The sequence below is a fragment of the Oncorhynchus keta genome, chromosome 34 (assembly GCF_023373465.1).
Source record: "Oncorhynchus keta strain PuntledgeMale-10-30-2019 chromosome 34, Oket_V2, whole genome shotgun sequence".
NCBI classification, from domain to species: domain Eukaryota; kingdom Metazoa; phylum Chordata; class Actinopteri; order Salmoniformes; family Salmonidae; genus Oncorhynchus; species Oncorhynchus keta.
In genome coordinates this window covers 66,270,591-66,298,230 of record NC_068454.1, presented here as the reverse complement: position 1 = coordinate 66,298,230, position 27,640 = coordinate 66,270,591, and the positions used below count along the sequence as shown (strand labels likewise).

The window sequence follows — 27,640 nt, the reverse complement described above, 5'->3', positions numbered from 1 at the left end:
TTCGGTTCTCACACTTTAGAGTGAGTGTTAATTTAAGCATATAGTGCATCTGTTGCTTTGAAGCTGTCATGATGATTGAGGTGTAGGGACCTTGTTGAACTGGGGGATGTGTTTGAACATTTCAAAGAGTATGGTCCCCACCCTGTTGTAGTGACCTTAGGGCTGTTGTCTATGAAACAGGAATGTCCGGGGGTATTGGGGGGCAGACGCATTATAAATAAACCCCAGAACACCACAAGCGACCATGATAAACCCCAGAACACTAAACAAGAAATTAAAAATAAATCCAGAGCATTAAACAGCAAATTAAACATGTCTCCTAGGCCAATTGTAGATGTACTTTGTGCCTCGTGTCAAAAACACAATGACAAAAACATGGAGGACATTTTGTGTGAGGCCCCTGAATATTTTAAAGGAGTTTTGAATATGAGCGATGGACATACATGTGTGGGTTACATATTCCAACAGGAGGATTCAACTGTGAAGATTTTCACAGACAGCGGTCACAGCCCCCTTTATCAAACAGAACCCGGGAGTTTTTCTGAGAGAATGGCTTAAGATATGGCTAGCACTATGTCAGATCGAACATGCCCTGAGTGATACATCTCTGCCCCGGCTACGCACTGGAAGAGAATGTGTGCGGGCGCTATGATCGACTCCAAAGTGACAATTTTAGCATGGGCCCAATATGATAGTTCAAATGCTACAAAATCAGTTAGTTATGTATTTTCCAAAGCTTGCAAGGATGTGAATTATTTTATGCCTGTCTTTAGCTTTAAGTGGGGCGATTATCATATATTCCTGGCCCTGATTAAACAGCTGGACAATCTTCTCCAAAATCGTGAACAATTACACCGCTGGGCGCTTCTATCCTTAAGACATACCCAGGGTCTAAAGGCAACACGTTTGATCTATCCAGGGAATTAAAACTTACGGAACATGGAGTGTGCGGGATATCTTGTGAGCAAGAGAGCCTGTCCTGACGACGGTGAATTAGAGACGGATGGGTGTCTGGGCTAACCCTATAGCCTCCCCTTTTTCTGGAAGAAAGGAATAGTAATTATTTTAAAACTAATTATAGCATGTTTTAAAAGGTCTGCACTAAATATTTAGAATTAAATAAAGGGTTTTAAAATTGTATCTCACCTTTTAACGAAAGTCTTTTCTCTGAGAAAATGTTTCAGGAAAGACGCGTGTGTGTGTTTCAAAACAATGGGATTTTCAGAAGGGGTGTGTCTGCAGTTTTTATATGAATACATTCTTTACTACAACAGACAGTTATAAATATAAGCATTTAAATGGTATTAATGTGTATTACTGTGCTGTAATAATATATACAGTGGGGCAAAAAAGTATTTAGTCAGCCACCAATTGTGCAAGTTCTCCCCCTTAAAATGATGAGAGAGGCCTGCAATTTTCATCATATGTACATTTCAACTATGACAGACAAAATAAGAAAAAAAATCCAGGAAATCACATTGTAGGATTTTTTATGAATTTATTTGCAAATTATGGTGGAAAATAAGTATTTGGTCACCTACAAACAAGCAAGATTTCTGGTTCTCACAGATCTGTAACTTCTTCTTTAAGAGGCTCCTCTGTCCTCCACTCGTTACCTGTATTAATGGCACCTGTTTGAACTTGTTATCAGTATAAACGACACCTGTCCACAACCTCAAACAGTCACTTTGGCCAAGACCAAAGAGCTGTCAAAGGACACCAGAAACCAAATTGTAGACCTGCACCAGGCTGGGAAGACTGAATCTGAAATAGGTAAGCAGCTTGGTTTGAATAAATCAACTGTGGGAGCAAATATTAGGAAATGGAAGACATACAAGACCACTGATAATCTCCCTCGATCTGGGGCTCCACGCAAGATCTCCCCCCGTGGGGTCAAAATGATCACAAGAACGGTGAGCAAAAATCCCAGAACCACACGGGGGGACCTAGTGAATGACCTGCAGAGAGCTGGGACCAAAGTAACAAAGCAAAGTAACGTACTACGCCGCCAGGGACTCAAATCCTACAGTACCAGACAAGTCCCCCTGCTTAAGCCAATACATGTCCAAGCCCGTCTGACGTTTGCTAGAGAGCATTTTGATGATCCAGAAGAAGATTGGGACAATGTCATATGGTCAGATGAAACCAAAATATAACTTTTTGGTAAAAACTCAACTCGTCATGTTTGGAGGACAAAGAATGCTGAGTTGCATCCAAAGAACACCATACCTACTGTGAAGCATGGGGTGGAAACATCATGCTTTGGGGCTGTTTTTCTGCAAAGGGACCAGGACGACTGATCCGTGTAAAGGAAAGAATGAATGGGGCCATGTATCGTGAGATTTTGAGTGAAAACCTCCTTCCATCAGCAAGGGCATTGAAGATGAAACGTGGCTGGGTCTTTCAGCATGACAATGATCCCAAACACACCGCTCGGGCAACAAAGGAGTGGCTTCGTAAGAAGCATTTCAAGGTCCTGGAGTGGCCTAGCCAGTCTCCAGATCTCAACCCCATAGAAAATCTTTGGAGGGAGTTGAAAGTCCGTGTTGCCCAGCAACAGCCCCAAAACATCACTGTTCTAGAGGAGATCTGCATGGAGGAATGGGCCAAAATACCAGCAACAGTGTGTGAAAACCTTGTGAAGACCAGTGTCTCAGAAAAAGGCTTTCAGGAAAGACGTGTGTGTGTGCATGTGCGTGTGGGCGTGTGTGTTTCAAAAACAATGTTGGCACTATCGTGTCATTAGCACATAAGCCTCTAAAATCAGACTTTATTTTCCCCCCCGAGGATGTGGGGGCTCAAAAGTCAAACCCCACAACCAGAATAGAATAGGTCGAGACAACCCCCTATGGTTTTAAAACAATGTTTTTTTCTAACCAATACCGGTACTCACGGTTCATTATGCATACTGGGTGTCTCTAAAAACAGCAGGGGTTATTTCCCCCGAGGATGTAGGAAGCAAAAGGCAATCCCACCATCCCGGCATAGAATAGGTCTAGACAACCCCCTAAGCCTTAGCAAAGTTTTTTTTTCGAATCAATACCGGTACTATCGGTTCATTTTGCATACAGGATGTCTCCAAAAAAAACACTAAACACTAAACATAATTCATTCCATACATTCTCAGTCTGTCAGGACACAGCGGCCCATCTGAAAACGATTTCCCTGCGTTTCTGCAAGCCTATACACATGGAGAATTTTGAAGGTGAGGTTGTGAAAATAATATATACAATTTTGGGTGTGTTTGGTATTTTCTGGGAATTGTTTGGTATTACGAAATTACTGCACTGTTGGGAACTATCTCTCACTCTAATATTAAAACGTTGGTATATATGTTTTTACAGATATTCTAAAACGGGTGGACATCGAATTTTCAGGTATGTATTTTAGTCAATTGCATGTATTTTTATAAGTTAAAATGTATATATTTCATATAAATATATGTTAATATTATCAATCATCTATAGGATACCCAACATTTACCCAGTTGCTACCTGGAATCATTTATTTGGATCATCCAACATTAGATGAGAAATCCAAGGTTCAAACCGAGACCGCATCTTCTTAACGCAGCCAGTCCCCATCAAGCTATTTTCCACGTAATGTCACACCCTGACCTTACTATCCTTTGTTTTCTTTATTATTTTGGGTGATGTATGTGTTTTTGTTCCTGTCAAGGGGTTTTGTATGTATATGGGTGTTACTATTCTAGGTGTTATGTATGGTTGCCTAGATTGGTTCTCAATTAGAAGCAGCTGTTTATCGTTGTCTCTGATTGGGAACCATATTTATGCAGCTATATTCCTTGGGAAATTTGTGGGTTGTTGTCTATGGTTGGTTGCTCGTGTGTGTGTGTGTGTGTGTGTGTGTGTGTGTGTGTGTGTGTGTGTGTGTGTGTGTGTGTGTGTGTGTGTGTGTGTGTGTGTGTGTGTGTGTGTGTGTGTGTGTGTGTGTTGTTTCTTCGTTAATAAATAGAATGTATTCACATCACGCTGCACCTTAGTCTCCTCCATTCAAAAAACATGACACGTTAGTCCAAAAATAAAATCCATAATATTTATACATTAAAAACAAAAAGTGTGTACCCTATTTTAAAATATAATCTTGTGTTTACAGAGGACAGCCCCCCCAACCAGGATACATGATGCATTGTGGACTCTGAACGACTTTGGAGGAGTATATGAAACAGTATTTTACCGTTCTATAAGAACGGTTTTACCCGAACTCCGAACACCCCAAGAACCGCAGCTTTAACCAGCAGATAAACACCCCGGAACCTCAAGCCAATCCCTACATAATCTAGCATTTACTGCATAATTTTGGCACAAGTGCATCGCGCAGAATCACAAACCAGAGATAATTTAATGATATATATATATATATATTGTTAATATAATATTAACTGAATGATCTAATACTTTATTTTTAATACCCTATTTTGTATGTATATTTTTCTTTCAGACTCCTCCCAGGCGTATACCGGCACAGAAGGCCCAACACATCGAGAGGACGTGGTTGAGGAGGAATTCGGCACCCAGGACATACTGAGTAAAACTTTGAAATCTGATCATTTCAACACTTTAAATACAATTCTGAGCTAGACGATTTGCTGATGTACGAAGCGACCAGACATCTTCATTACAGCCAGTTCTGAGGTAGAAACCACAGATCCTCACATAGAACAAGATAGGTTTCTCACAGCCTTTCACAGGGCTCTAAAATCCAGAGTGGTTCAGCTACACAAATGTATGGTTTGCTTTACTAAAGTGGCAATACAGTCAAGATCTATCCTTCTGGCATAGAACAATGCCCTGTTTGTTAAACAACAATCAGATTCTTTTAAATGCAAAAACAAGCGCTTAAAAACCCTTTATGTAACATGGATCATTCCAGAATACCACAAGAACACGCATGCTTAATTAACCAAATGAATGAGACAGGGCCAACATCACCCATAATTCTGACAGATGAAAACCTGTTATCGCAAATCCCAGCAGAACTCATATCCTTAATTAATCAAATGAATGAGACAGGGCCGACAGATGAAAACCAGTTATCGCAGATCCTGGTAGAACTCATATCCTTAATTAACCAAATTAATGAGAGCACAAGATCTTGTGGTCCTTCTGTAGCTCAGTTGGTAGAGCATGGCGCTTGTAACGCCAGGGTAGTGGGTTCGATCCCCGGGACCACCCATACGTAGAATGTATGCACACATGACTGACTGTAAGTCGCTTTGGATAAAAGCGTCTGCTAAATGGCATATATATCTTCACACCAGCCCACACACACACCACCTTTAACTCCCATGTCCGAGGAGTCTGAGCAACAATACAATGTTTTTGAGGAATTGGAAAATTGTGTAATAAATCAGTGGCAATGGTATTGATAGAAGTGTTCAGGTTGTGTACCGAAATAAATTCAGCAATACAGAGATTCGACAGTTATTTTAATTTCACATGGATGATTCAGGACCTTGATTATGCTGTTTTTTATGTGATCTTGGATACTCTGAGCAAACTTTTCGAGAGGGCAGCAGATTTAGCCGAACCTTGTGATGTCTTACAGCTTGAAATTTGTGGAGATAACATGCAAAACACTGTCTCTTGTTTTACCCAATGGCGCCGCAGATCTTGAACAATTTATAGCCCTGGTGGAATGACTTGTTCAATCTAATTTATCCATCATAGCTGATAGAACCCTCGAGCTCGTAGTGCAAATCGTACGTCAACCCCTGGGTGGAGCGGGTCAGAGAAGTAAACTTGATAGTCTCATGCAATCAGAAATTATAAACAATAAAAGGGCATATCTCATAAATGTTCACAATCCTGGTAATCAGTTTTGCTTTGCAATAGGCCTAGCACATTTACTCAACCCTGGATGTGCTGATCTAGAGGCTTTACAAAAGGCTAGGGAGCTCCCAAATGCCGTGGGTCTAGGTATACGGGATGCTGTGGCTTTCTCTGACATAGTCAAATTTGAAAAATTTCTGAACATCAAGATTGTGGTTTTGTACCACAGTAGAGCTAATGCAGCTTTTTTGAAATTCCAGAACAAACCACAACCTCATCCTCAGATTTTGTACTTTTATGCGCAAAACGCCCATTATTATGCTATTACCAACATCACAGCGTTTTTAGGAGCGCCATGTGTGTCCATGTCATACAGACTACACCCGAAACGGGGGGCACTCTTGTCGTTATAAATCAAATACAATCAAATAAAATAAAATCAAAATATATTTATATAGCCCTTCGTACATCAGCTGATATCTCAAAGTGCTGTACAGAAACCCAGCCTAAAACCCCAAACAGCAAGCAATGCAGGTGTAGAAGCACGGTGGCTAGGAAAAACTCCCTAGAAAGGCCAAAACCTAGGAAGAAACCTAGAGAGGAACCAGGCTATGTGGGGTGGCCAGTCCTCTTCTGGCTGTGCCGGGTGGAGATTATAACAGAACAACGGCCAAGATGTTCAAATGTTCATAAATGACCAACATGGTCGAATAATAACAAGGCAGAAGAGTTATAACTGTTTAGTATGTCTGGATGAAACATGTCCGATGCAACCCTTAAACCTAACACCTTGTGCGGATTGTCACCGCACATGTCGTTCGGCCTACTGTTACGCAAAACACCAAATTGAAACATGGCACCTCAAGGCATGTAAATCTGTAAGCAGTTGTGACATCAACAAGAAATGTCCAAATGCCACTGCAATTACAACCTTAAAATAGACAGCCCTACACCGAATGTGTGTGGAATCATACATTTCCCAATCTGTAAAGGGCCTTTGAAAAGCAGAGAAGCTGAAGTGGTTCAAGAAATGCCACACAAGTGTTATATTCAGCCCTTGACTGAAGATGAACATTCAGAGAAATATGTGTTTTATGATTTTGAGACTAATCAGCAATCAGGGGTTAATTTGCCTATTTTTGTATCTACCATGACTTTCAAGGGTGAAAAGTGGTCGGCAGAGGCGCCCAATTGTGCACTACTCTTTCTAAAACACTTCAGAAAACCCCAGTACAGAAACTTCACGTTTATAGCTGACAATCTTTTTTTGAACCCCCTGATACAACAAGGCGTTGCACCCAGTATCATAGCGCAAGGTAGTACAATCTTGTGTTTTGTAGACCCCGCCTTCAACCAGAGATACATTGACAGTTTAAGTTTCTTACCCATGAGATTGGCTCAAATTCCTGAGGACTTGGGTCTTGAAAACTCTGTGAAAGGTTGGTTCCCTCATTTCTTCACATCTGAGGAGAATCTACATTATATTGGATCTTATCCCAGCCCCAAAATGTACGGTGTGATCAAATGTCTCCCAAAGAGCGAGAGATTCCTGACATGGTATGAGACAGTATGTCATAGCACCTTTGATTTCCATAAAGAGACGGAGTCCAACTGTGACAATGATGTGGTTATACTTCATGAAGAAAGCCTTAGATTCAGAGAAGAGGTAATCAAAGATGCTGGTATTGACCCCTGGAGTTGTACAACTATTGCATCGGCATGAATGAAAACCTATCGTACACACTTTTTACCTCCAGCATCTATAGCCATTCCATCTCCTGACAACTACCGACGCCAATTCAAGTCATACTCTAGCGGGTATATTCAATGGTTGGAGTACTTGGCCCAGGATAAAAACATTTTTATTCAACATGCTTTGAATAGTGGGGAGAAGGCGTTTGGGCCGTATCACGTAGATGGATACACACCGATTGACGGTGTTGAGACAGTGTGAGTACAACGGGTGTTTCTTCCACGGTTGTAAATCTTGCTTTGTGCCCCATGCCATGTGTGTCCTAACCCAAAAGACTTGTGGGGATATGTACCAGGAGTTCCAAGACAAATTGGAATCTTTACAGGCTACTTATGCGTTGAAAGTGAATGTGATGTGGGAGCATGAGTGGACCGAACTCAAAAAGTCTGATCCTCATGTTCGAGCTTACCAAAGCTTTGACATTACTGTATGTAGCGCAACCCGACGAGACAATAGGATATGTAGATTTTAGATCCCTTTATCCTCATGTAATGAGTTCCTCCTGCTATCCTATGGGGCATCCTGAAATGATTCACTGTGACTTTGACTTACCCCAAAACTATTTTGGTCTGATCAAGGCAACTATTTACCCACCACAGGGTTTGTTTATGCCGGTGTTACCTTACAAGGGACCTCAAGGAAAACTTTTCTTTCCCCTTTGTCGCACCTGCAGCGAAAACAACGACCAGAAAATGGCTTGTGATCATTCAGATTAAGAAGGAGCCCTGACAGGTGTATGGGTCATAGTTGAATTCTCTAAGGCTCTAGAGAAGGGGAATCGTGTGGCCAAAATGGGGGCAAACTTTCCCAGAGAAGCAATATGCTAACAACGTTGATCATTAAAGACCCCAACACATTTTTGGAATTTGTTTTTTCAGACCAATACGAAATTTTAAAATGTTTCATTCTTGAGTCAAGACATTGCCCTGGTGCAATGGAGACGTAACAAGAAGTGGGTTCTACCCCTGGGGAATGTAAATGTGTTTCTTGCAGCATTTACCACTGCCTATGGTCGACTTGAACTGTACACGCTCATGGAACAGATGCAGAGGCGTGTTCTTTATCATGACACAGACTCTGTGGTCTATGTAAGCAAACCAGGTGATTGGAACCCCCCCCTCTTAGCAACTATCTGGGTGGTTTAACAAGTGAACTCGAAGATGGTGTCCATATCACAGAGTGGTCCTCCTGTGGTCCCAAAAGCTATGCTTTTAGGACTAAAGACAAGCACGTGGTGTTTAAAGCCAAAGGCGTGACTCAAAACTATGAAAATGCCCCGCGTGTAAACTTGGAATCAATCAAACGCTTGGGAGAGGGGTTCATAAATGACCGGAATAGTGAATTGGACATTTTGAGCTCCTACAAAAAGATTGTTAGCACTTAAGATATAATGGCTGCTGTAGAAGGTTTTGACCCCAGGTTGCAACTACTGTTTTTGGCCTTTATCGCAGGCCCATCCAATAGTGGTAAAACTTTTTTTGTAAAAAGTATTTTAGAGAATTATTAATATGTATAAACCTGTCCTTGCTTTACTTGGTGCAGAATGTGTTTCACTAAGGTAAAAATAGCCATACCATTAGTTTGAACGCCAATTACATGGTTTTGTTCAAAAACCCTAGAGACAAAATAAACACTCCAGCTACAAATAAACACTCCAGCTCAGCAGATGTAAAACATCCTACTTTATGGAGAGCAATGAGGACGCTACCAACGCGCCATTTATTTAATTGTGGATTTAAAATCAGATACTCCTGAACACCTGAGGCTCCGAAACGGCTTGTTTCCGTGGGAGTGGCCGGCGGTTTACATTCCTAAAAAGTAACCGATATGTCTCTAAAAAGAAATCTGTCGCTTTTGAGAAGCCTAGTTGGAACTACACCTAAAGAACAGAAGGCCATCTTGGGTCACGGTTCTTCAAATATCATATTATCCCTATGTGAGATTACTTTGAATCTTCTCAAAGGACACATTCCACTCACTCTGACCCAATTAAAAAAAATAGAGACAAAAGACCGCGATCAAACTCTTTGCCAATAAAAGGGCCAAAAGAAAAGACATAAGATACAACAGTCTGGGGTTTTCTTCTATCTTTACTAAGTATAGCCGTGCCCTTCATCACCAGCCTTATTGCTGCCAGACGTGGGGTTGAACACAGAGTGTGAAGGCCAATAAAATGTACTTGGTGCCTCAACAAGAGTTGGATAGACTTAAACAGCAATTACAGGGTCCTGAAAATATCAGACAAACAGCGGAAAATGATTTGGATACGGCCATGAAGGATATTTTGAACCAAAAAGGATTGAACCCCTATGATAAGGTCCAAAAATACACCTCTTGCAAAGGTATTTGGCCTTGGTAAAACAAGGTGAGAGAGAGACCAATCATTTATCGCTTTCCCTACTGGACCCTTTAAAAGATGACGCGCCTAGAGAGCCAAGCCCCTGTAATGCCTGGACCGGCAATCTTACCGGTTGAAGATCAAATGCCTGTTGAAGATAACCTTATGCATGACATGTTGACACATGTTCCGGTATGTAACAGGAAAAACGTTAGATACATTATGAACAAGATAAAAGACTCAAAGGGGGCTGCTACTTGGAATGACAAAGGATAGTTTATCTTTCAGGGTGCTGTTGTCAAGGGTTCTCATAGGATGGACTTGGTTAAAAGTACCACAGCAGCCCACAAGGTTGCTGATGACAGAAGACCTGGCTTCAGTTTCTTAAGGCCCTGGCAATCCTCAACATTCCCCTCTCGGGGATACCAAACGATAAGCTTCGTCAACAGATTCAAACTTTAAAACAAACCTTCAATGAGCTACAGCACCACTAAAGATGTTCTAACAACCCTCCCCCCTTTTGGAAGGACTGATAACTCATTTACACCCCTGAACGTCTCCGGACCTTTTCCTAATCATGATCTCTCAGGGTGGTTAGACTTTTGAATGACTTTTGAATTACTATGATTAAAATCAATACATTTTATTTGAAAAATGATACAATTTAACATTTGTGACATTCTTGAAACATTTGACGTGAGCCTTGATTACAGGGTCTTAAAGGACACATACTTGAACACTTTTGGTATTTTCTAACAAAACAATCTACGACGCTATCATTACTTCTTAAATCATCATTATAAAGAGACATCTTCAAAAGAAACTCCACGGGCTCTTTGGCATAGGTAGAATACACAGTGTTGACCACATGTAGTGGAAAGGTTATCTTGTACTTGTTTGATGCTGTAGTAGATCTTTGATCTATTTTTGGTCAAAAACTGTTTAATAGATTTGGGGAAATGTGAAAATCCGGGGGAAAGCCGTAGGAATCAAAAAGAAGTGGAGATTTTTCTTCCTCCTTCGTCTTCTAATGTCACAGCTAGCCAATGTATTTAACACACACACATGGACGCAGCGGTCTAAGGCACTGCATCTCAGCGCAAGAGGTGTCACTACAGTCCCGTGACACCCGGCATGTGTTTAGGATGGGTATTGACAATTTCAAAAATCCCCAGCATAAAAAAAAAACTTTAATTTTCAACACTTCAATGCAGAGTATGTAGCTCTCTGTCGGGACGGACGTCAGGTCCCTGCTTTCCAACTGCAATTTAATAACAACATATCTGTAGAATCTATTCCTGGCTACCGGGAGGCATCTAAAAGATCTCTCTCTTTACCTATTGTCAGAAATGATTTTGCAGAGGGTTACACATTCTATGCTTATCACCTGATGATGACACCTCAGGAAATCTGTCTGTGGTGTCCCAAGGTAACCTCAGGCAGGAAATCTGTTTCCGTACACCTTAAGCCTGCACAGTCAGCATGATTGTTTATGCATGCTCTGATTCACTCTTGGAAGTGAATGCCCGAAGACAAGTCTTAGTGGTTTATTATTAATCAAGAATCGTTGAGCAAAAACATGAATACCCAAGAGCTAGAAGATCTCATGAGCCGCTTGATTGGAAAACAATTTTTTTCGGAGTGTGGGCTTGTGATGAATTACCTATTGAGAAATGACAGGAGCGACTATTGTAGTAATCATGGCCGAATACCGACCGGGCATGCAGGGCACTTGTCCAAGGGCTCTGACCTCCAGGGGGCCCCCATATTTTTTCTTAGTCATTCTCACTCAGATATCATATTAGCATGGCATAAGTCATTACAAAATGTGTAGAATTGCAGGACATTTGCTTTAAAATGCACTTCTTCTCTCTTCCACATGGCAAAGTGAGTAGAATTGAAAGAAATGTGTTATAAAATTGCAACGTTTTCTTTCTGCCCAATGGCAAAATAGCAGAAGTTGCAACATTTTCTTCACACACCATGGCAGAATGTGTAGAATTGCATGAAATTAACGTTTTTTTTAAATGGCTTCATGTTTTGGGGGCCACTTAAATGTTTTGTTGTGAGGTTTGGGACCTCCAACTAAGTCTCGCTTAGGCCCCCCAACATGCTAGTGCCAGCCCTGTATTGTTTCACTGTAGGTATTAACTGGCTCACTTCAATTGAAAAAAGGTTGGTTTAAGGTTGGTGTGTGTTTCTGTGCAGAGTGCTGTTTTAAGTATTAAATATCATAGCAGGTAAAGCAGACAAATGTGTTATGATCTAAATGTCTTCTGCATCCCCATTATAATGATCAATATAAAACATGTTACAATACTGCAGTGAATCACAATAGGATTACATTTTGTGTACACATTGTAAGGCACCAGCAGTGTCACTCTTTGTGGTGAGATAAGTTGCTAACAGAAGTATGAGATATTGGTCTGTGGTGGCACCATCATTCACATATTCTCTAGCACTGACACATGGGAACATAGAGAAAACATCCAGGTCACTGAGTATATCTTGATTACATTATCTTGGAAGTAATTTAATTTGAACAATTTGCCTCATGCAGGAGGGGATGAAGTTACTGTGATGCATTTATTTACATAGAATAAAAAGTATTACTGTATTTACATATGTGTGCTAGCTGATACATTTTAAAAGAAAAGAGAACTTTTGCAAAATGTGCCAAAAACTTCAAATAGACATACGGTACTAGACAAAATGCTATACAAAGGGAAATGAAATGGTTTGTGAAATGTATAATGATTTTGGGTTGATTTCTGTAAAAATCAACGCCCTGATGGGAAACTGAGTTGAGTGACAATTTCCTGACTTCGCCATGCACCTGGATCAGGGCCTATTATTTTCGGATGATTGTATTTGACACTGGATTTGGTATTTACATATGTATTGGAATGAACAGTACATGTGATGTCTGATGTATTTGTCTTTACAGTTAAGTTGCTGTTCACTCGGCAGTAGACCTCTCATCCACGCTGGTGGTCTGTGAGTAAATAGATCCTGTCCTCGAGGCTCTGAAGTCCCGGGGCAGGTAGTTCTTCATGAACTGACACAGCCTGCAGGGAGCCTTGTTTATCAGTCTTATGAGAGGCCTTCTAAACTTTTTCCCCACAAAAACACAGAGGATGGGATTCAGGCAGCTATGGGAGTAGGCCATGGCCTCTGTGATCTGTAGAGTGAGTCTGATGGCTTTGCTACTCTCACAGCTTGAGTAGACCTCACTTAACTCCAGAATAAACACCACAACCACAATGAGAATGAGTCAGAAGGCTGCTGAGTACTCCATCCTCCAAAAAGCAGGCCATCAATCTGTGTGTAGCAGAACCCCATGATGACGAGGGGGATTAGCAGACCAAGTGTGTTCATTTTGAAAAGGGCAAAAAATCCCCAAGAGTGTCCATCATAGACAGGGTGACAATTTTCTTTCTCATTGTTTTTCTCCACTTTAAGAAACAGAACCTCAGGAAACGAGGCCAGGAATCCAGCCAGCCAGGTCACGACGACAGCGATGGCCCCATACTTCCGTGTTCTGGCTCTCATGGCGTAAACAGCATGGACCTGTCCACATTCATCAGGGTGATGAAGAAGATGCCACTGTAGAAGCCAACGTGGTAGGTGCTGAGGACCACTTTGCACATGATGTCACCAAACACCCACTGGTGTCTAGCGTGGTGGGCCAAGAAAGGCAAGGAGCAGACCAGGAGCAGGTCAGCCAAGTCCAGGTTCAGGAGACACATGTCGGTCATGCTACGTAGTCTCACCCCCAGCAGCATGACCCACAGGACCAGAACGTTCCCCAGAAACCCCAGGGTGAACAAGAGAGAGTACAGCACTGGCAGGAAGCTGGCTCTGTGTGCCTTATACTTGCAAATGCCATCGTCATTGTTATTGTAGTCATATGTGGTACTTCAAATGTGTCTGCAAAATGTGTGCTGTAAAAGATCAGACGATGAGAATGAACCAAGCACCAATGATAAGAATGAACATTCTTAAAGACACAATCTGAATGTTGTGCTAATTATCAAAATGTGGTCCACCAACAGCAATATTTACAGTACAATGGAGTAAATGCACATAGAAATAAAGTATTATGAGAAATATTTCATTTAAAAAAAACATGATTGGACGTTTGGGGCAGAAATATTGTAACACCAATTGCACTCTTTCCTCAAAATGAGTGTTTCTAAAAGTCAAGACATGTTAGACCTTAACTTACCCATATGCATAACTGGATGAGTTCTCATATGCATAACTGGATGAGTTCTCATATGCATAACTGGATGAGTTCTCATATGCATAACTGGATGAGTTCTCATATGCATAACTGGATGAGTTCTCATATGAGTAACTGGATGAATTCCCATTCTCAACCCTCACAGAGCTGAAGGGAATGGTTGTGGTGTTCCCCCTGAAATTCATTACCAATGATTTGAGCTTCTCAATTACATTACATTACATTACATTTAAGTCATTTAGCAGACGCTCTTATCCAGAGCGACTTACAAATTGGTGCATTCACCTTATGACATCCAGTGGAACAGCCACTTTACAATAGTGCATCTAAATATTTTAAGGGGGGTGAGAAGGATTACTTTATCCTATCCTAGGTATTCCTTAAAGAGGTGGGGTTTCAGGTGTCTCCGGAAGGTGGTGATTGACTCCGCTGTCCTGGCGTCGTGAGGGAGTTTGTTCCACCATTGGGGGGCCAGAGCAGCGAACAGTTTTGACTGGGCTGAGCGGGAACTGTACTTCCTCAGTGGTAGGGAGGCGAGCAGGCCAGAGGTGGATGAACGCAGTGCCCTTGTTTGGGTGTAGGGCCTGATCAGAGCCTGGAGGTACTGAGGTGCCGTTCCCCTCACAGCTCCGTAGGCAAGCACCATGGTCTTGTAGCGGATGCGAGCTGGAAGCCAGTGACAGGCGCATGTATCAATGGCCCATTTTGTACAGCATAAAATATGACATTACATTATTTACAGCAATGATGTAATTATTATAAGTTATTATGATAAATGTATTAATTGATGATACTATTAATATTCAAATAGAGCTATTTGTAAAATAAAAAATATAAAGTCCCACCCTGCCGTGGTGTGAACAGGATATCCAGTGATTTTCATCCCTGAAATAAAATGTAACAAATGACCACTGAAATTGTTTTGATTATTCATTGCTAATTACAGGATTGCAATTCATTTTATGAAAGTTGCTTAAAAAGTTATGTAATTTAAAAAAAAAAAAATTATAACTTGAATATTATTAGGCTCAAGTTTGCAGAGACACTATGTTGAAGATTCAAGATACTGTACATCACTATGCACAGCAGAGTAACTTTTGCAAAGCATCCTGAAGCCAACCCTCACATACAGTAAGCATAATATACTCACTGTTAATCTGGGTTGAGTTGTCTGTCTGAGGGTTATACACTCTGGTGTGACAGTAGTTCTGGTGCCTGCAGGGACTCGTAACAAGGTGGGTTATTAAGGGAACCTACGTCTGCAGTTCTTTTTTCTCCAACAGATGTCTTTGGTGGGGGTGGTGTGGGGGTAAATGTGGCCAAACTCTACTGCTATGCTGAGTGCAGATTTAAATCCAAACGGAATGCATTTGTACCTGCACATCCCTGTGCATCATGAATGCTTGGACCACTACAGGAAGCTGGAGGAATCCATGCTGCAGGTTTAGTTTATGGAACACTGTAGACCCTTTTTTAAGATCATGAATGTATTATCTTATTTGAACAGAGGAGTGTCGCTTCTCACAAAGGCTTGATCTGTGCTGCAGACATGTTCACCACCAAGCAGGATATCCTGTAGATGATGCAAACTCATAGAGCTGCTCAAGCAACTGACTTTACTGCGAAGTGGTTAGCTGAAGACTGAACGCACGTTGCGTCATGACTGAGAGATGCATTAGTTCTAGCATCATTGCTAGCATTCAATTGTCTAAATATGGTGACTGCTGATATAATTCTTGTCTTTGAACAATTGAAATAAATTCTATGATGACTAGATTGATATGTGAGTTTTCTGGATCAAAACAATTCTAAGTAAACCTACTGTAGAGAAGATTTGAACCCACGTAATGTACCACGTGATGTAGCAGGATTGTTGTCTGTCTCATCTTTGAATTTAGCATTTTCAACTGAATAAAATATATTGTGGAGCAAACTGGAGTATAGGGGTGTACAGCAGCAGCATAAAATGACAACACAATGCTGAACAAATATGTTTGAGCACAACAAAATTCACAGGTTGATTTATTGAGAAAACCCTCCAGAAAGGAACACAAATACCTACTCAGCCAACAAAAGTTCAAAATAATCCAAAAGGTCAAATTCTTGCCTCGAAGTCCAAGTTCAAATTAATACCAAAACACGTCCTCAATCACAGGACGGTCAAAATTCTACCAAAATAATATTTGGCCAGAAAATGTAGCCAATGAGTAGCCAGATAGCCACTGGTCATCCAGTAGCAGTCCTCTGACCACAACCCTGCTCATGGTTGTGTTTTAATGTTATAACAAAAATGTGTGCATACAATAAGAATGAAAGTTGAGATAATCTCTATGCAAAACATATTGATATTATGCTGTAGCAAAATGTTGTGCAGGCCTGTACTGTACATGAAATACATACATGGGTAATCAAAACATATTGATATTATGCTGTAGCAAAATGTTGTGCAGGCCTGTACTGTACATGAAATACATACATGGGTAATCAAATCATATTGATATTATGCTGTAGCAAAATGTTGTGCAGGCCTGTACTGTACATGAAATACATACATGGGTAATCAAATCATATTGATATTATGCTGTAGCAAAATGTTGTGCAGGCCTGTACTGTACATGAAATACATACATGGGTAATCAAATCATATTGATATTATGCTGTAGCAAAATGTTGTGCAGGCCTGTACTGTACATGAAATACATACATGGGTAATCAAAACATAAACAGCCCATCACCCTTTAGCAAATAGTCAGAGCTCATCAAAATACATTTAAAGTTAAATATTATACAGTTACACTTCATTTATATGCAAGTCTGTGTTCAGAAGAATACTTCATTATTCCATACGAACAGAAATTGGTCTTCTGCTCAATGAAAAGGTGTCAAACAGGTTTTCAGCAGTGGAAGTATTGTCTGTCAGCAGTACAATCACACAGCTGTGTTAGAAGTCTCGTTTTCTGATCCTCTGCTGCTCACCATTGCATGTTTGCTGAGCTTCTCACACAGCGGATATCTGGAGAGCACAGTGCCCAAACACTTTCTGAATTTCTCTCCTACAAAAGCGTAGATGACTGGGTTGACACAGCAGTGAGCCAGAGCTATGGTCTCTGTCACCTCCATAGCTGTATCAAGCTGTGTTGAAGCCTCACAGCTATTCCCAATGTCAAACATCTGAAGGGTCTGGAGGAAAACCACAACGTTGTAAGGGACCCAGGAGACTACAAACACACCCACGATGGCGAATATCAGTTTCATGGCCCTGTCTTTTTTGGAGTTCCTTAACCTCTGTAGTACAGTGAGAATACTGATGTAACAAAAGACCACTATGGGCAGACATAGGACGAGCCCCACTCCGTTTTCACCAAAGTTCCGTAACAACTTCCATGTCTTCTCTGTGTTCTCTGGGTAAATCCGCTGGCAACTTGAACCACTGTCCTCGTCATCCTCCCACACTTCTGCTGCGAAGATAGCTTCAGGGAGAGCAGCGCCGATGGACGCTACCCAGACGATGATGCTCGCCAGCGCTCCGTAGCGCAGCGTCCTGGCCCTCATGGCGGCCACGGCGTGAACGATGGCCAGGTAGCGATCCACACTCATCAGGGTCACAAACAGGATGCTGCTGTAGAAGCCCACTTGGTAGGCACCAGCCATGATCTTACACGGACTGTCCCCTTCAAACACATGACCCTGGGCGTGGTAGGCCCAGAGAGGCAGGGAGAGGGCGAGGAGCAGGTCAGATAGGGCTAGGTTCAGCAGACAGATGTCTGTCATGGTCTTCAGTTTCATGTACTTGAGGAGGACCCAGAGCACCAGACTGTTGCCTGTCAGACCCAGGGTGAACACCAGGTAGAAGAGAATGGGCTGGTAGTTGGACCCTTGGGTTAGACTGGTGCCAGTGCTACAGGGGCTGTTCATGATGCCATAGTAGTCATCGCCACTGTAATCATCTGTGCTGGTGGCCTCGGTTGTATTCATCTTACTGAGGAAAAAAGGATGGTGTGAATTGTTAGTTAACAGTCAATGCTGTATTGTGTGCATCCCATTGTCATGGCCCTAGTAGTAATTTAATAGGATCTCTATGTTATAAACCCCTCATAGTTCCAGAATGGGGTTAAAATGGCAGCCATATTGGTCAAGGAGACATCAGTCTAATTGGAATGAGGCATAATCCTGATTTTACATATGTGGAAATGTGATATCAGAAACGCATGTTCTAGGCATGTGATATTAGAAACGTGTAATATATATATTATCAACCTAAAATATGAGCATATAATTATAAATGTAGTTTATACAGGTTTTATGTCAAGTTTCTGTATAAATTGCCTCTAAAATACACTGAGACCAGCCACCCTGACGGCTGATGAAACCGAGGAGTATTTCTGTCTGTAAAAAAACTCATTCTGATTGGCAGGGCCTGGCTCCCCAGTGGGTGGTCCTAGCTCCCAAGTGGGTGGGCCTATGCCCTCTAAGGCCCACCCATGGTTGCACCCCTGCCCAGTCATGTGAAATCCATTATTTCAATTGACTGATGTCCTTATATGACCTGTAACTCAGTAGAACCATTGAAGTTGTTGCATGTTGCGTCTATCTTTTTGTTCAGTATGTATGTAAACAGACCATAAATGTCACTATAGAGGGTGGTGCGGAAAGCCCAGTACATCACTGGGGCCGAGCTCCCTGCCATCCAGGACCTCAATATGAGGCAATGTGCAAGGAAGGCCCAGAGAATTGTTAGACTCCAGCCACCCAAGCCATAGACTCTTCTCTCTCCTTTCGGCACACCAAGTGGTACCGGAGCAACAAGTCTGACAGCAACAGGCTCCGGAACAGCTTCTATCCCCCAAGCCATAAGACTGCTAAATAGCTAACAAAATGGCTACACAGACTATTTGCATTGACTCTTTTATTTTATTTACATTTTTGCACTGACTCTACACACTCACACACACTCACACTGACCCTCCAACACAAGCACACACACCATTTGCTCACACACACATATAACACGCACACACATTCATACCCACTCTACACACATGCACACACACTCACATAATATCGTCATATACACTGCTGCTACTCTGTTTATCATATATCCTGATGCCTAGTCACCTTACCCCGATACATACATACCTCTACCACTCCAGTATACCTGCACATTGTATACTGTATATGGTATTGGCTCTGACCCTGTATATAGCTGACTTACTTTCTCTTGTTCTTCTTATTTCTATTTCTAGTGTGTTTTTGTTCTACTTTACTTCATGTTATTGTACTACTGGTATCAATTACTGCGTTGTTGGGAAATAGCTTGCAAGAAAGGCATTTCACTGTACTTGTGCACGTGACAATAAAACTTGAAACAGTTTTTGTTTTCTTGGAAAGCTAGGAGTGCTATTATATGATACCATATCTGTACTTGTCACATTTACAACTTGTCTAAGTCCTATCATTAATTGATATCAGCCAGTGTATGGCTGTGTATTGACTGCATTGTTTGAATGGAATTTGAAAAATGTATGGAATCATTCCTCTAAAACTGCTAGCTAGCTAACAAACAAACATACAGTGCAGAAACATTCTTCAAATTCATTATTTTACACAATACCTTATCCACCCTGACCAAAATGACTGACTTTTATCCCATTATTAGAAGGTTAATGTTCAATCTAGTATTCTACTTCCTAATTCTATGCCTTTTTTTCTGAATGGTTACCTGCACACCGCCGAGATTATAAAATCATATGTTACTTCAAATGTTAATTTGTCACTCATCCCCCTACTTACACCATTATAGCATCATACTTGTATTACTTAATACTTTAGCAACATGTAATCTATCAGTTTCCATGGTAACTGTGTTTTAACTAATGATTATTTAAAATAAATTACAATGCTTTCAAATGAATCACAGTGTCACACCCTGATATGAGAGAGGCTTTTTATGTCTCTATTTTGGTTTGGTCAGGGTGTGATTTGGGTGGGCATTCTATGTTTTGTTTTCTATGTTTCTTGATTTCTATGTTTTGGCCGGGTATAGTTCTCAATCAATCAATCAGCTGTCTATCGTTGTCTCTGATTGGGAATCATACTCAGGTAGCCCTTTTTCCTTCCTTTCAGTGTGGGTAGTTAACTTTGTTTGTGGCACTTAGCCCTGTAAGCTTCATGGTTGTTTTGTTGGCGACATTTTAAAATAAAATAAAATGTACACTCACCATGCTGCACTTTGGTCTACTTCCAATGACACCCGTGACACAGAGTGTAATGATAAAGTTTAAAACATGATGACTGATATGAAGAGAAATGTGTCATTCGAAACAACCTGTGGGAATGAACCTACTCTACATACTTGATGGAGATTACAAAGAAACAACCCCTTGTAATACATATTCGGAAAATCTTATGTCGTACAACAAGGCATTTATTACTGTCGTTGTCAAGGTTATGTAAGCTGAAGACTGACATTTTTTGGGTTCAAAGAACAACAGCTACAAAGCCTTGACACACTCATTGTTAATTTTAAAAGTTATTACCCCGTAGGGCCATATTAATGTACTAATACAATGTGTACATTAAAAAATATATATCTAAAAATTAAACATAACATTTTCAAAACCATACTTTTTCCCTCAGAATGTATGTATTGACAGATCCCCAAAAATGATTCAAGCACAGAACAGTAAATGGATCTAAAGACTATTTCTACATGCTCTTTAATCCTAACCAGAATCAAACCACAACCCATATGATCTCACACATCACCAACCACCACCACCTGCTAAATACTGACACCCCCTATTGACAGACCCCATTTTGTAGTTCCTGTGAGGCTAACACCCCTTCAGACTGTCTGTGCCTGCGTTGGCTGTATGTCTATAAGCAGGCTATGATGAAGTGAAAATGTATGTTATTTACCCCAATCTCTTCTTTTCTGATGTACAGATTGAATGCTGTAACCCTCCCTCTGGTGATAACGTGTGTGCTGGTTGAAACAGTGTGGCCGGGAAACTACTCTTAGGTTTTGTCTACTCTATTCTTTTGTACCAATGATTGCAACTTTTTTCTAGTAAGGTGTGCTCCAGATAACTATTTTCTTTGCATTGCTGCATTGAGCAGGCTGAGGTGTGAATATGGGTTTCCTGTAATGGCCCTCTAACTAAATGTATGAGTGTGGGTGAGGGAAACATCACCAAACATACATATATCTGTCACGCATGTAGATGCTGCTTTGAACTGCTTTTCAGATGGAAAGATAGAAATGAAAAATGAATAGAGTACATAACATTTTAAAAGGTGCATTCTGTAACATTCATACATGGAAGTAGTCCTTGTGTGGGTTATGTCTGTAGTAGTAGAAGGAGGTTGATGTTTAGAGAGGTAGGCTGGTAACCGAATGATGGGGAAATCTGGTGGGAGTGTGCCAGCAACCACAGATTTGCTGACATCAGAACCTCATGTGCCGCCTGTAACCGTTGTGCCCTTGAGCAAGTCACTTAATCTTTTACACGATTTAATGGCACTGCTCTGGGCTTTTTCCAGCCTCTTGTGCTTATCTTACAATAGTTTGCTTCCATATTGGATGAGATTTGACAATATGCGTTTCCTAGAAAGTTCTACAAAGCTATTTATGTAGAACTTTCTGGCACACCAGATTTCCCCATCAGCCCTAAGATTCAAACCGGCAACCGTTCGGTTACCAGCCTACCTCTCTAAACCTCAACCTCCTTCTACTACTACAGACATAACCCACACAAGGACTACGAGAAGTAGCTGGCCGTTTACTTCCTTGACACTTCTGAGTCTCACTTCCTTATTTCATGTAAGCTATGTCTAGGCTATGTTCCTGTGTTGTTTTGGTGTGAAGTGATGTCTCTCTGTGCATGTAGACCAAGCTGAATAAGTCAACATCAAGTAAAAGGTACAGGGGAGAAATGTCACCAAACAAGACTTTATTGATATTTTCTAAATGCCCGTTACATACAGAATACCGTATACCATTAACAAACTGTCAAAAGTGTGGTTTGAAATAAAAAAGAAACATGTTATTGAAAAAAATGAAGACAAGGTAATCACAAATCCTATACCGTCATGTATACGCTATATAGTACGTAACATAACATTGTTAAGTGGCAGTGGTTTCATGCCACATACTATTGTGTTGACTATTTACAAACCAGCAGTCTCAGCTTTTTTATTTGTGTATATTTTTTAAACAGACAGCTGTGTAGTGACACTTTTTAGTTCCCCCAAAAAAAACAAACGCAGCGTAGCTTTGTGGTTAGCTTGTTAAAAAGCAGATACCCCAGTCAGGTTTTTGTCACATTCTTAGATGGAAAAAACCCTGTAATATACAAATATAACTAACTATATGTACAGTGCATTTGGAAAGTATTCAGACCCCTTGACTTTTTCCAAATTTTGTTACATTACAGCCTTATTCTAAAATTGATTCAATAGTTTTCCCCCCTCATCAATCTACACACAATACCCAATAATGACGAAGCAAAACTGCTTTTTATTGCAACAAAATACTAAAAGAAATGAAATATCACATTTACATAAGTATTCTGACCCTTTACTCAGTACTTTGTTGAAGAACCTTTGGCAGCGATTACAGCCTAGAGTCTTCTTGGGTATGACGCTATAAGCTTGGCACACCTGTATTTGGGGAGTTTTTCTCATTCTTCTCTGAAGATCCTCTCAAACTGTCAGCTTGGATGTGGAGCGTTGCTGCATAGCTATTTTCAGGTCTATCCAGAGATGTTCAATCGGGTTCAAGTCCGGGTTCTGGCTGGGCCACTGAAGGACATTCAGAGACTTGTCCTGAAGCCACGCCTGCATTTTCTTGACTGTGTACTTGGGGTTGTTGTCCTGTTGGAAGGTGAACCTTTGCCCCAGTCTGAGGTCCTGAGCACTCTGGAGCAGGTTCTCATCAAGGATCTCTCTGTACTCCGTTCATCTTTTCCTTGATCCTGACCAATCTCCCAGTCTCTGCCACTGAAAAACATCCCCACAGCAAGATGCCGCCACTACCATTTTTCGCTGTAGGAATGGTGCCAGGTTTCCTCCAGACGTGATGCTTGAATCTTGGATTCATCAGACCAGAGAATGTTGTTTCTCATGGTCTGAGAGTCTGTCATGTGCCTTTTACTGAGGAGTGGCTTCTGTCTGGCCACTCTACCATAAAGGCCTGATTGGCAGAGTGCTGTAGAGATGGTTGTCCTTCTGGAAGGTTCTTCCATCTCCACATAGGAACTCTGGAGCTCTGTCAGAGTGACAATCGGATTATTGGTCACCTCTCTGACCAAGGCCCTTCTCCCTCGATTGCTCAGTTTGGCCAGGCGGCCAGCTCTAGGAAGAGTCTTGGTGGTTCCAAAGTTCTTCTATTTAAGAATGATGGAGCCACTGTTTTCTTGGGGAACCTTCAATGTTGCAGAACTGTTTTGGTACCCTTCCCCAGATCTGTACCTTGGCACAATCCTGTCCGACCTCATGGCTTGGTTTTTGCTCTGACATGCACTGTCAACTGTGGGACCTTATATAGACAGGCGTGTGCCTTTCCAAATCATGTCGTATCAATTGAATTTACCACAGGGGGACTCCAACCAAGATGTAGAAACATCTCAAGGATGATCAACGGAAACAGGATGCACCTGAGCTCAATTTCGAGCAAAAGGTCTGACTACTTATGTAAATAAGGAAGGGAAAGGGGTCTGAATACTTTCTGAATGCACTGTACATACTGTCATTTTTAAAAACTTTTTTCACACTTCACACAATACCACACGAGGACTCAACTATAACACTCTTTAAAGGTATCTATCAACAAAGGAATTGGAGCATGTAAAGATACAAAAGAGCAACTGATAACTACTGTATCTACTGTAAGCATAGATTCACAGCTAGGGTGGCCACACTTTCAAAGAAATCCTCCTTACATTTGTTTGTAGTTTTTCCTTACATCTTTTACTGTCTTTTCCCTTCTCAAAGTTTGTATATTTGAATTGTGCTTGTATACAAGTCAATCTACATCAATCTTGTAGATGTTATTTCAGAAGACCTGGAATAGACTGAGCTTTTTCGTTCAGACAACTCACTAATATTAGGCCTGGCGAAGCACATTGGCATCCATTTTCTTAGTAACTTCAGGACAAGACTCATGAATTTCTGCCCTACAAAGGCATAGATGATCGGATTCAAACAACAGTGTGTGAACGCTATCACCTCTGTCCACTGCATTGCCAGGTCTATGTTCTTGTGAGTTGTACAGTCCCCAAAATAGCTCTGGGTCTCCAGATAACGCAGGAGAATGACCACATTGTATGGGGTCCAAAAGCAGAAAAAGACCACTACTATGATGATTATCAGTTTGATGGCTTTGTGCTTTTTGGTGGTTTTGATATTGACTAACATCGGAACGATTCTGCAATAGCAGATCACCATGACGGAGAGAGGGAGAAGTAGACCCAAGACATTCATCTCTAAATAAGAAACCTGGCGCCACATGTTACCGTCTGGATACTCTGGTTTACATGTTGTAAGCCCAGACTCATTATTTACTTTGGTGAAGATGATTGTAGGCAGAGAGCTACAGAGACTGAGAGCCCACATGATCAGAGACAGAGTGACCCCTACTCTGACAGATCTGAGCCTGGCCATTTTGTGAGAGTGGACTATGACCACATAGCGATCCACTGTCAAGATCACCATGGAGAAGATGCTGCCATAAAACCCCAGCGTGTACAGTCCGGTTACCAGTCGGCACATAAAGTCCCCCAGGAGCCACTCGGCTGCGGTGGCATAGTGGGACCAGAAAGGCAGAGAGATGACGAAGAAAAGGTCAGACAGTGCCAGATTGAGGAGACAGAGGTCTGTCATGCTTCTGGTCCTCCTACACTTCACCAGGACATAGACCACCAGGCCGTTACCGATGACGCCCACGATGAAGACCAGGCTGTAGAATGTAGGCAGAAACACCCGTCCAAACTCCTTCACATTGGCAGTGTTGCATGGCTGGCCCTCTGATGTATTTAACCCTTCTCCATCATCGTAGTAGGCAGAATAGTTATAATCTGTTGTTGGCTCCATATCCTTGTCTGTAGAAAGACAGAAATAGTATTGTTATCAGTCAAGGTGGTGTGGTTTCATTCAAAATCAACCTGAATTGTCATAGTGGCAATCTGCAGTTGCAAATAAATCTGCAAACAATCTGCAAAAAATAAAAAAGGAGCCACCCTGCCACTGTTTGGTTAAACAGCTGAGGGATGGGGCTGGACAAATGGAACCTACTAATTATAATAATCATTTTGAGGGAAGTGCTTATATTAGTCCTGTTACACACTTGTGGGAATTTACTTGTTCATCTTTGTAATGGAAATGTGTTTCTTGCATATGAAGTTGGGGCGGCAGGTAGCCTAGTGGTTAGAGCGTTGGACTAGTAACAGGAAGGTTGCAAGATCAAATCCCCGAGCTGACAAGGAAAGAATCTGTTATTCTACCCCTGAACAAGGCAGTTAACCCACTGTTCCTAGTCCATCATTGAAAATTAGAAGTTGTTCTTAACTGACTTGCTTAGTTAAATAAAGGTAAAAATCCTGACACACACAGGGAGTGGGGTCATGGCCAGGGTTCAACATTGTCCAGGGCCCCTGGAGCAATTGGGTTTAAGTGCCTTGCGCAATGGCACTGTAATAGATTCTTAACCTTGTTGGCTCCATATTCATATACATACTGTAGCTATGGATGCAAGGACCATCCATGAGATCAATATTATAGTTTAAGCTATACTGTGTTTGTTTACAATTACATTGTTTACAAACAATGGAGTAAAACAATCTTATATTTTAGATTTCTATTGATGTACAACAGCTTATATGAATGATAAATTATACTCTTTACAAATCAATGGTTATATATATAATTAATTTAAATGCAAAAACAATCACAAATTCCACCTTTAAATTGTTCCTTTGAAATATTATTGTTGTACTGAATATTCATCAAACAAACAAAACAACCACAAGCGTCATGCCCATAGGCAGCACAGGGGCACATGCCCTCTTTCCCGATCCCTCAGATTTGTCCTGTTTTATAAAAAATGCAAGCAATTTTTTTGTTAATTTTTTTGTTTGTTTCTCTGTAATACTACTAGCCATCTAGCAATTTTATGAAGTTGGGTTTAGCTAGTCCGGATAGGTTCCCAACCTCATAACTAGCTACCAAGAAGCCATTTCTACCTATCAATCAGGTTAGAGTAGCTTGTCTAACTATCTTAGCTGGCATGTCTTCTGGCAAGGTTGGTAGATTACTAAATGTGCTGAATAAGACTCACATTCATTTACAGATTTTACCCAGATTTGAGCAGAGAAGCATATTTAGTTTGTTATACAGGCTGATCATACAGATTATGGGGCTGCTCTGACACCTTCAGGTGCTTATAGGTGTTCACTACACCGTCAAAGAAATCTAGAAAGTCATAGTCAACCCTGTTCCTGGAGAGCTACTGTAGGAGAGCTACTGTAGGAGAGCTACTGTAGGAGAGCTACTGTAGGAGAGCTACTGTAGGAGAGCTACTGTAGGAGAGCTACTGTAGGAGAGCTACTGTTGGTTTTCACTCCAATCCTAATCCAGGGCACCTGATTCTAATAATTAGCCGGTGGATAAACTGAATTAGGTTAGTTACAACTAGGGTTGTATTGAAAACCTAAAGGAGGGTAGCTCTCCAGGAACAGAGTTGGAGAGTCCTGTAAGTAGTCTATAATTCATATTATATATATTAACAAAAGTGTATTTAAATTGGGGCACAAATTGAGTACGGTAATCCAACGGCTATCTTTTTTAAACTCTATTCATCACTTCAAGTAATTATGTAATTTTTGTTCATTTTTTAATGCTTAAAATAACACAAGCATAAATAATTGTTGTGTTACCTCTTAGAAATAGGTATAGATTTTATATCTACAATAGGTTTCTAGATGTTGACAAAAATTACTCACCAGGTATAATTAATGATCAATTAGCTCTTTGGTGTTTCTTCTCTGAGTCTCTTGAAGATGAATGTATTGTCCTGATATACAATAGCCCATATTACTGCTGCTGCAGTCCTCCACCTCCCTTAGAAGGAGGTACTGTGAAAGTATTATAGTGAAGTTGGGTTTGTTTCATGCTGGTAATTTTAGACTCTGAGGTTTGGTTGTACACTCTTAGAAAAAAAGGTGCTATCTTGAACCGAAAGGGTTCTTCGGCTGTCCCCATTGGAGAACCCTTTTTGATTCTAGGTAGAACCCTTTTTGTTCCAGGTAGAACCTTTTTACTTTCCATATAGGGAACATGGAATTCAAAAGAGTTCCACCTGGAACCAAAAAAACGTTATCCTATGTGGACTGCCAAAACACTTTTGGAACTCTTTTTTTTTTAACGTCAAAGTCAACACATGTCCTGATATGATCACAAGCAAACATTATCTGTTTGTCAGAGAGTAGAGCATGCACTTGTGGGACAAATGGTGT

General features: G+C 41.0%; 2 protein-coding genes and 1 pseudogene across 3 annotated transcripts; all 3 read right to left on the bottom strand.

Moving 5' to 3' along the window:
* Positions 1–10,420: 10,420 nt before the first annotated feature.
* LOC118367721 (C-C chemokine receptor type 5-like) lies at positions 10,421–14,448 on the bottom strand (annotated as a pseudogene).
* Positions 14,449–16,126: 1,678 nt separating this feature from the next.
* Positions 16,127–21,180, bottom strand: LOC118366553 (C-C chemokine receptor type 4). Of its 2 annotated transcripts, none has more exons than XM_035749166.2 (2): positions 21,048–21,180; positions 16,127–18,108 (listed from the first exon to the last, which is right to left on the bottom strand). In XM_035749166.2, the coding sequence occupies exon 2, from the start codon at positions 18,102–18,104 to the stop codon at positions 17,058–17,060; it is 1,047 nt and encodes a 348-aa protein (XP_035605059.2). In that variant the 5' UTR covers positions 18,105–18,108; positions 21,048–21,180; the 3' UTR covers positions 16,127–17,057. The 2 variants fall into 2 exon arrangements, with proteins under 2 accessions (XP_035605059.2, XP_035605060.2); XM_035749167.2 differs by lacking the exon at positions 21,048–21,180 and adding an exon at positions 20,348–20,969.
* Positions 21,181–22,064: 884 nt separating this feature from the next.
* LOC118366552 (C-C chemokine receptor type 5-like) lies at positions 22,065–27,309 on the bottom strand. The gene is made up of 2 exons (XM_035749165.2): positions 27,128–27,309; positions 22,065–25,228 (listed from the first exon to the last, which is right to left on the bottom strand). Exon 2 carries the CDS (start codon positions 25,218–25,220, stop codon positions 24,159–24,161), a length of 1,062 nt encoding a protein of 353 aa, XP_035605058.1. The 5' UTR covers positions 25,221–25,228; positions 27,128–27,309; the 3' UTR covers positions 22,065–24,158.
* Between the last annotated feature and the right edge of the window lie 331 nt (positions 27,310–27,640).

Excerpts from the sequence above, each read along its gene's own strand:
- LOC118366553 (XM_035749166.2), bottom strand. The coding sequence starts at position 18,104 with ATGAATACAACCGAGGCCACCAGCACAGATGATTACAGTGGCGATGAC.
- LOC118366552 (XM_035749165.2), bottom strand. The coding sequence starts at position 25,220 with ATGGAGCCAACAACAGATTATAACTATTCTGCCTACTACGATGATGGA.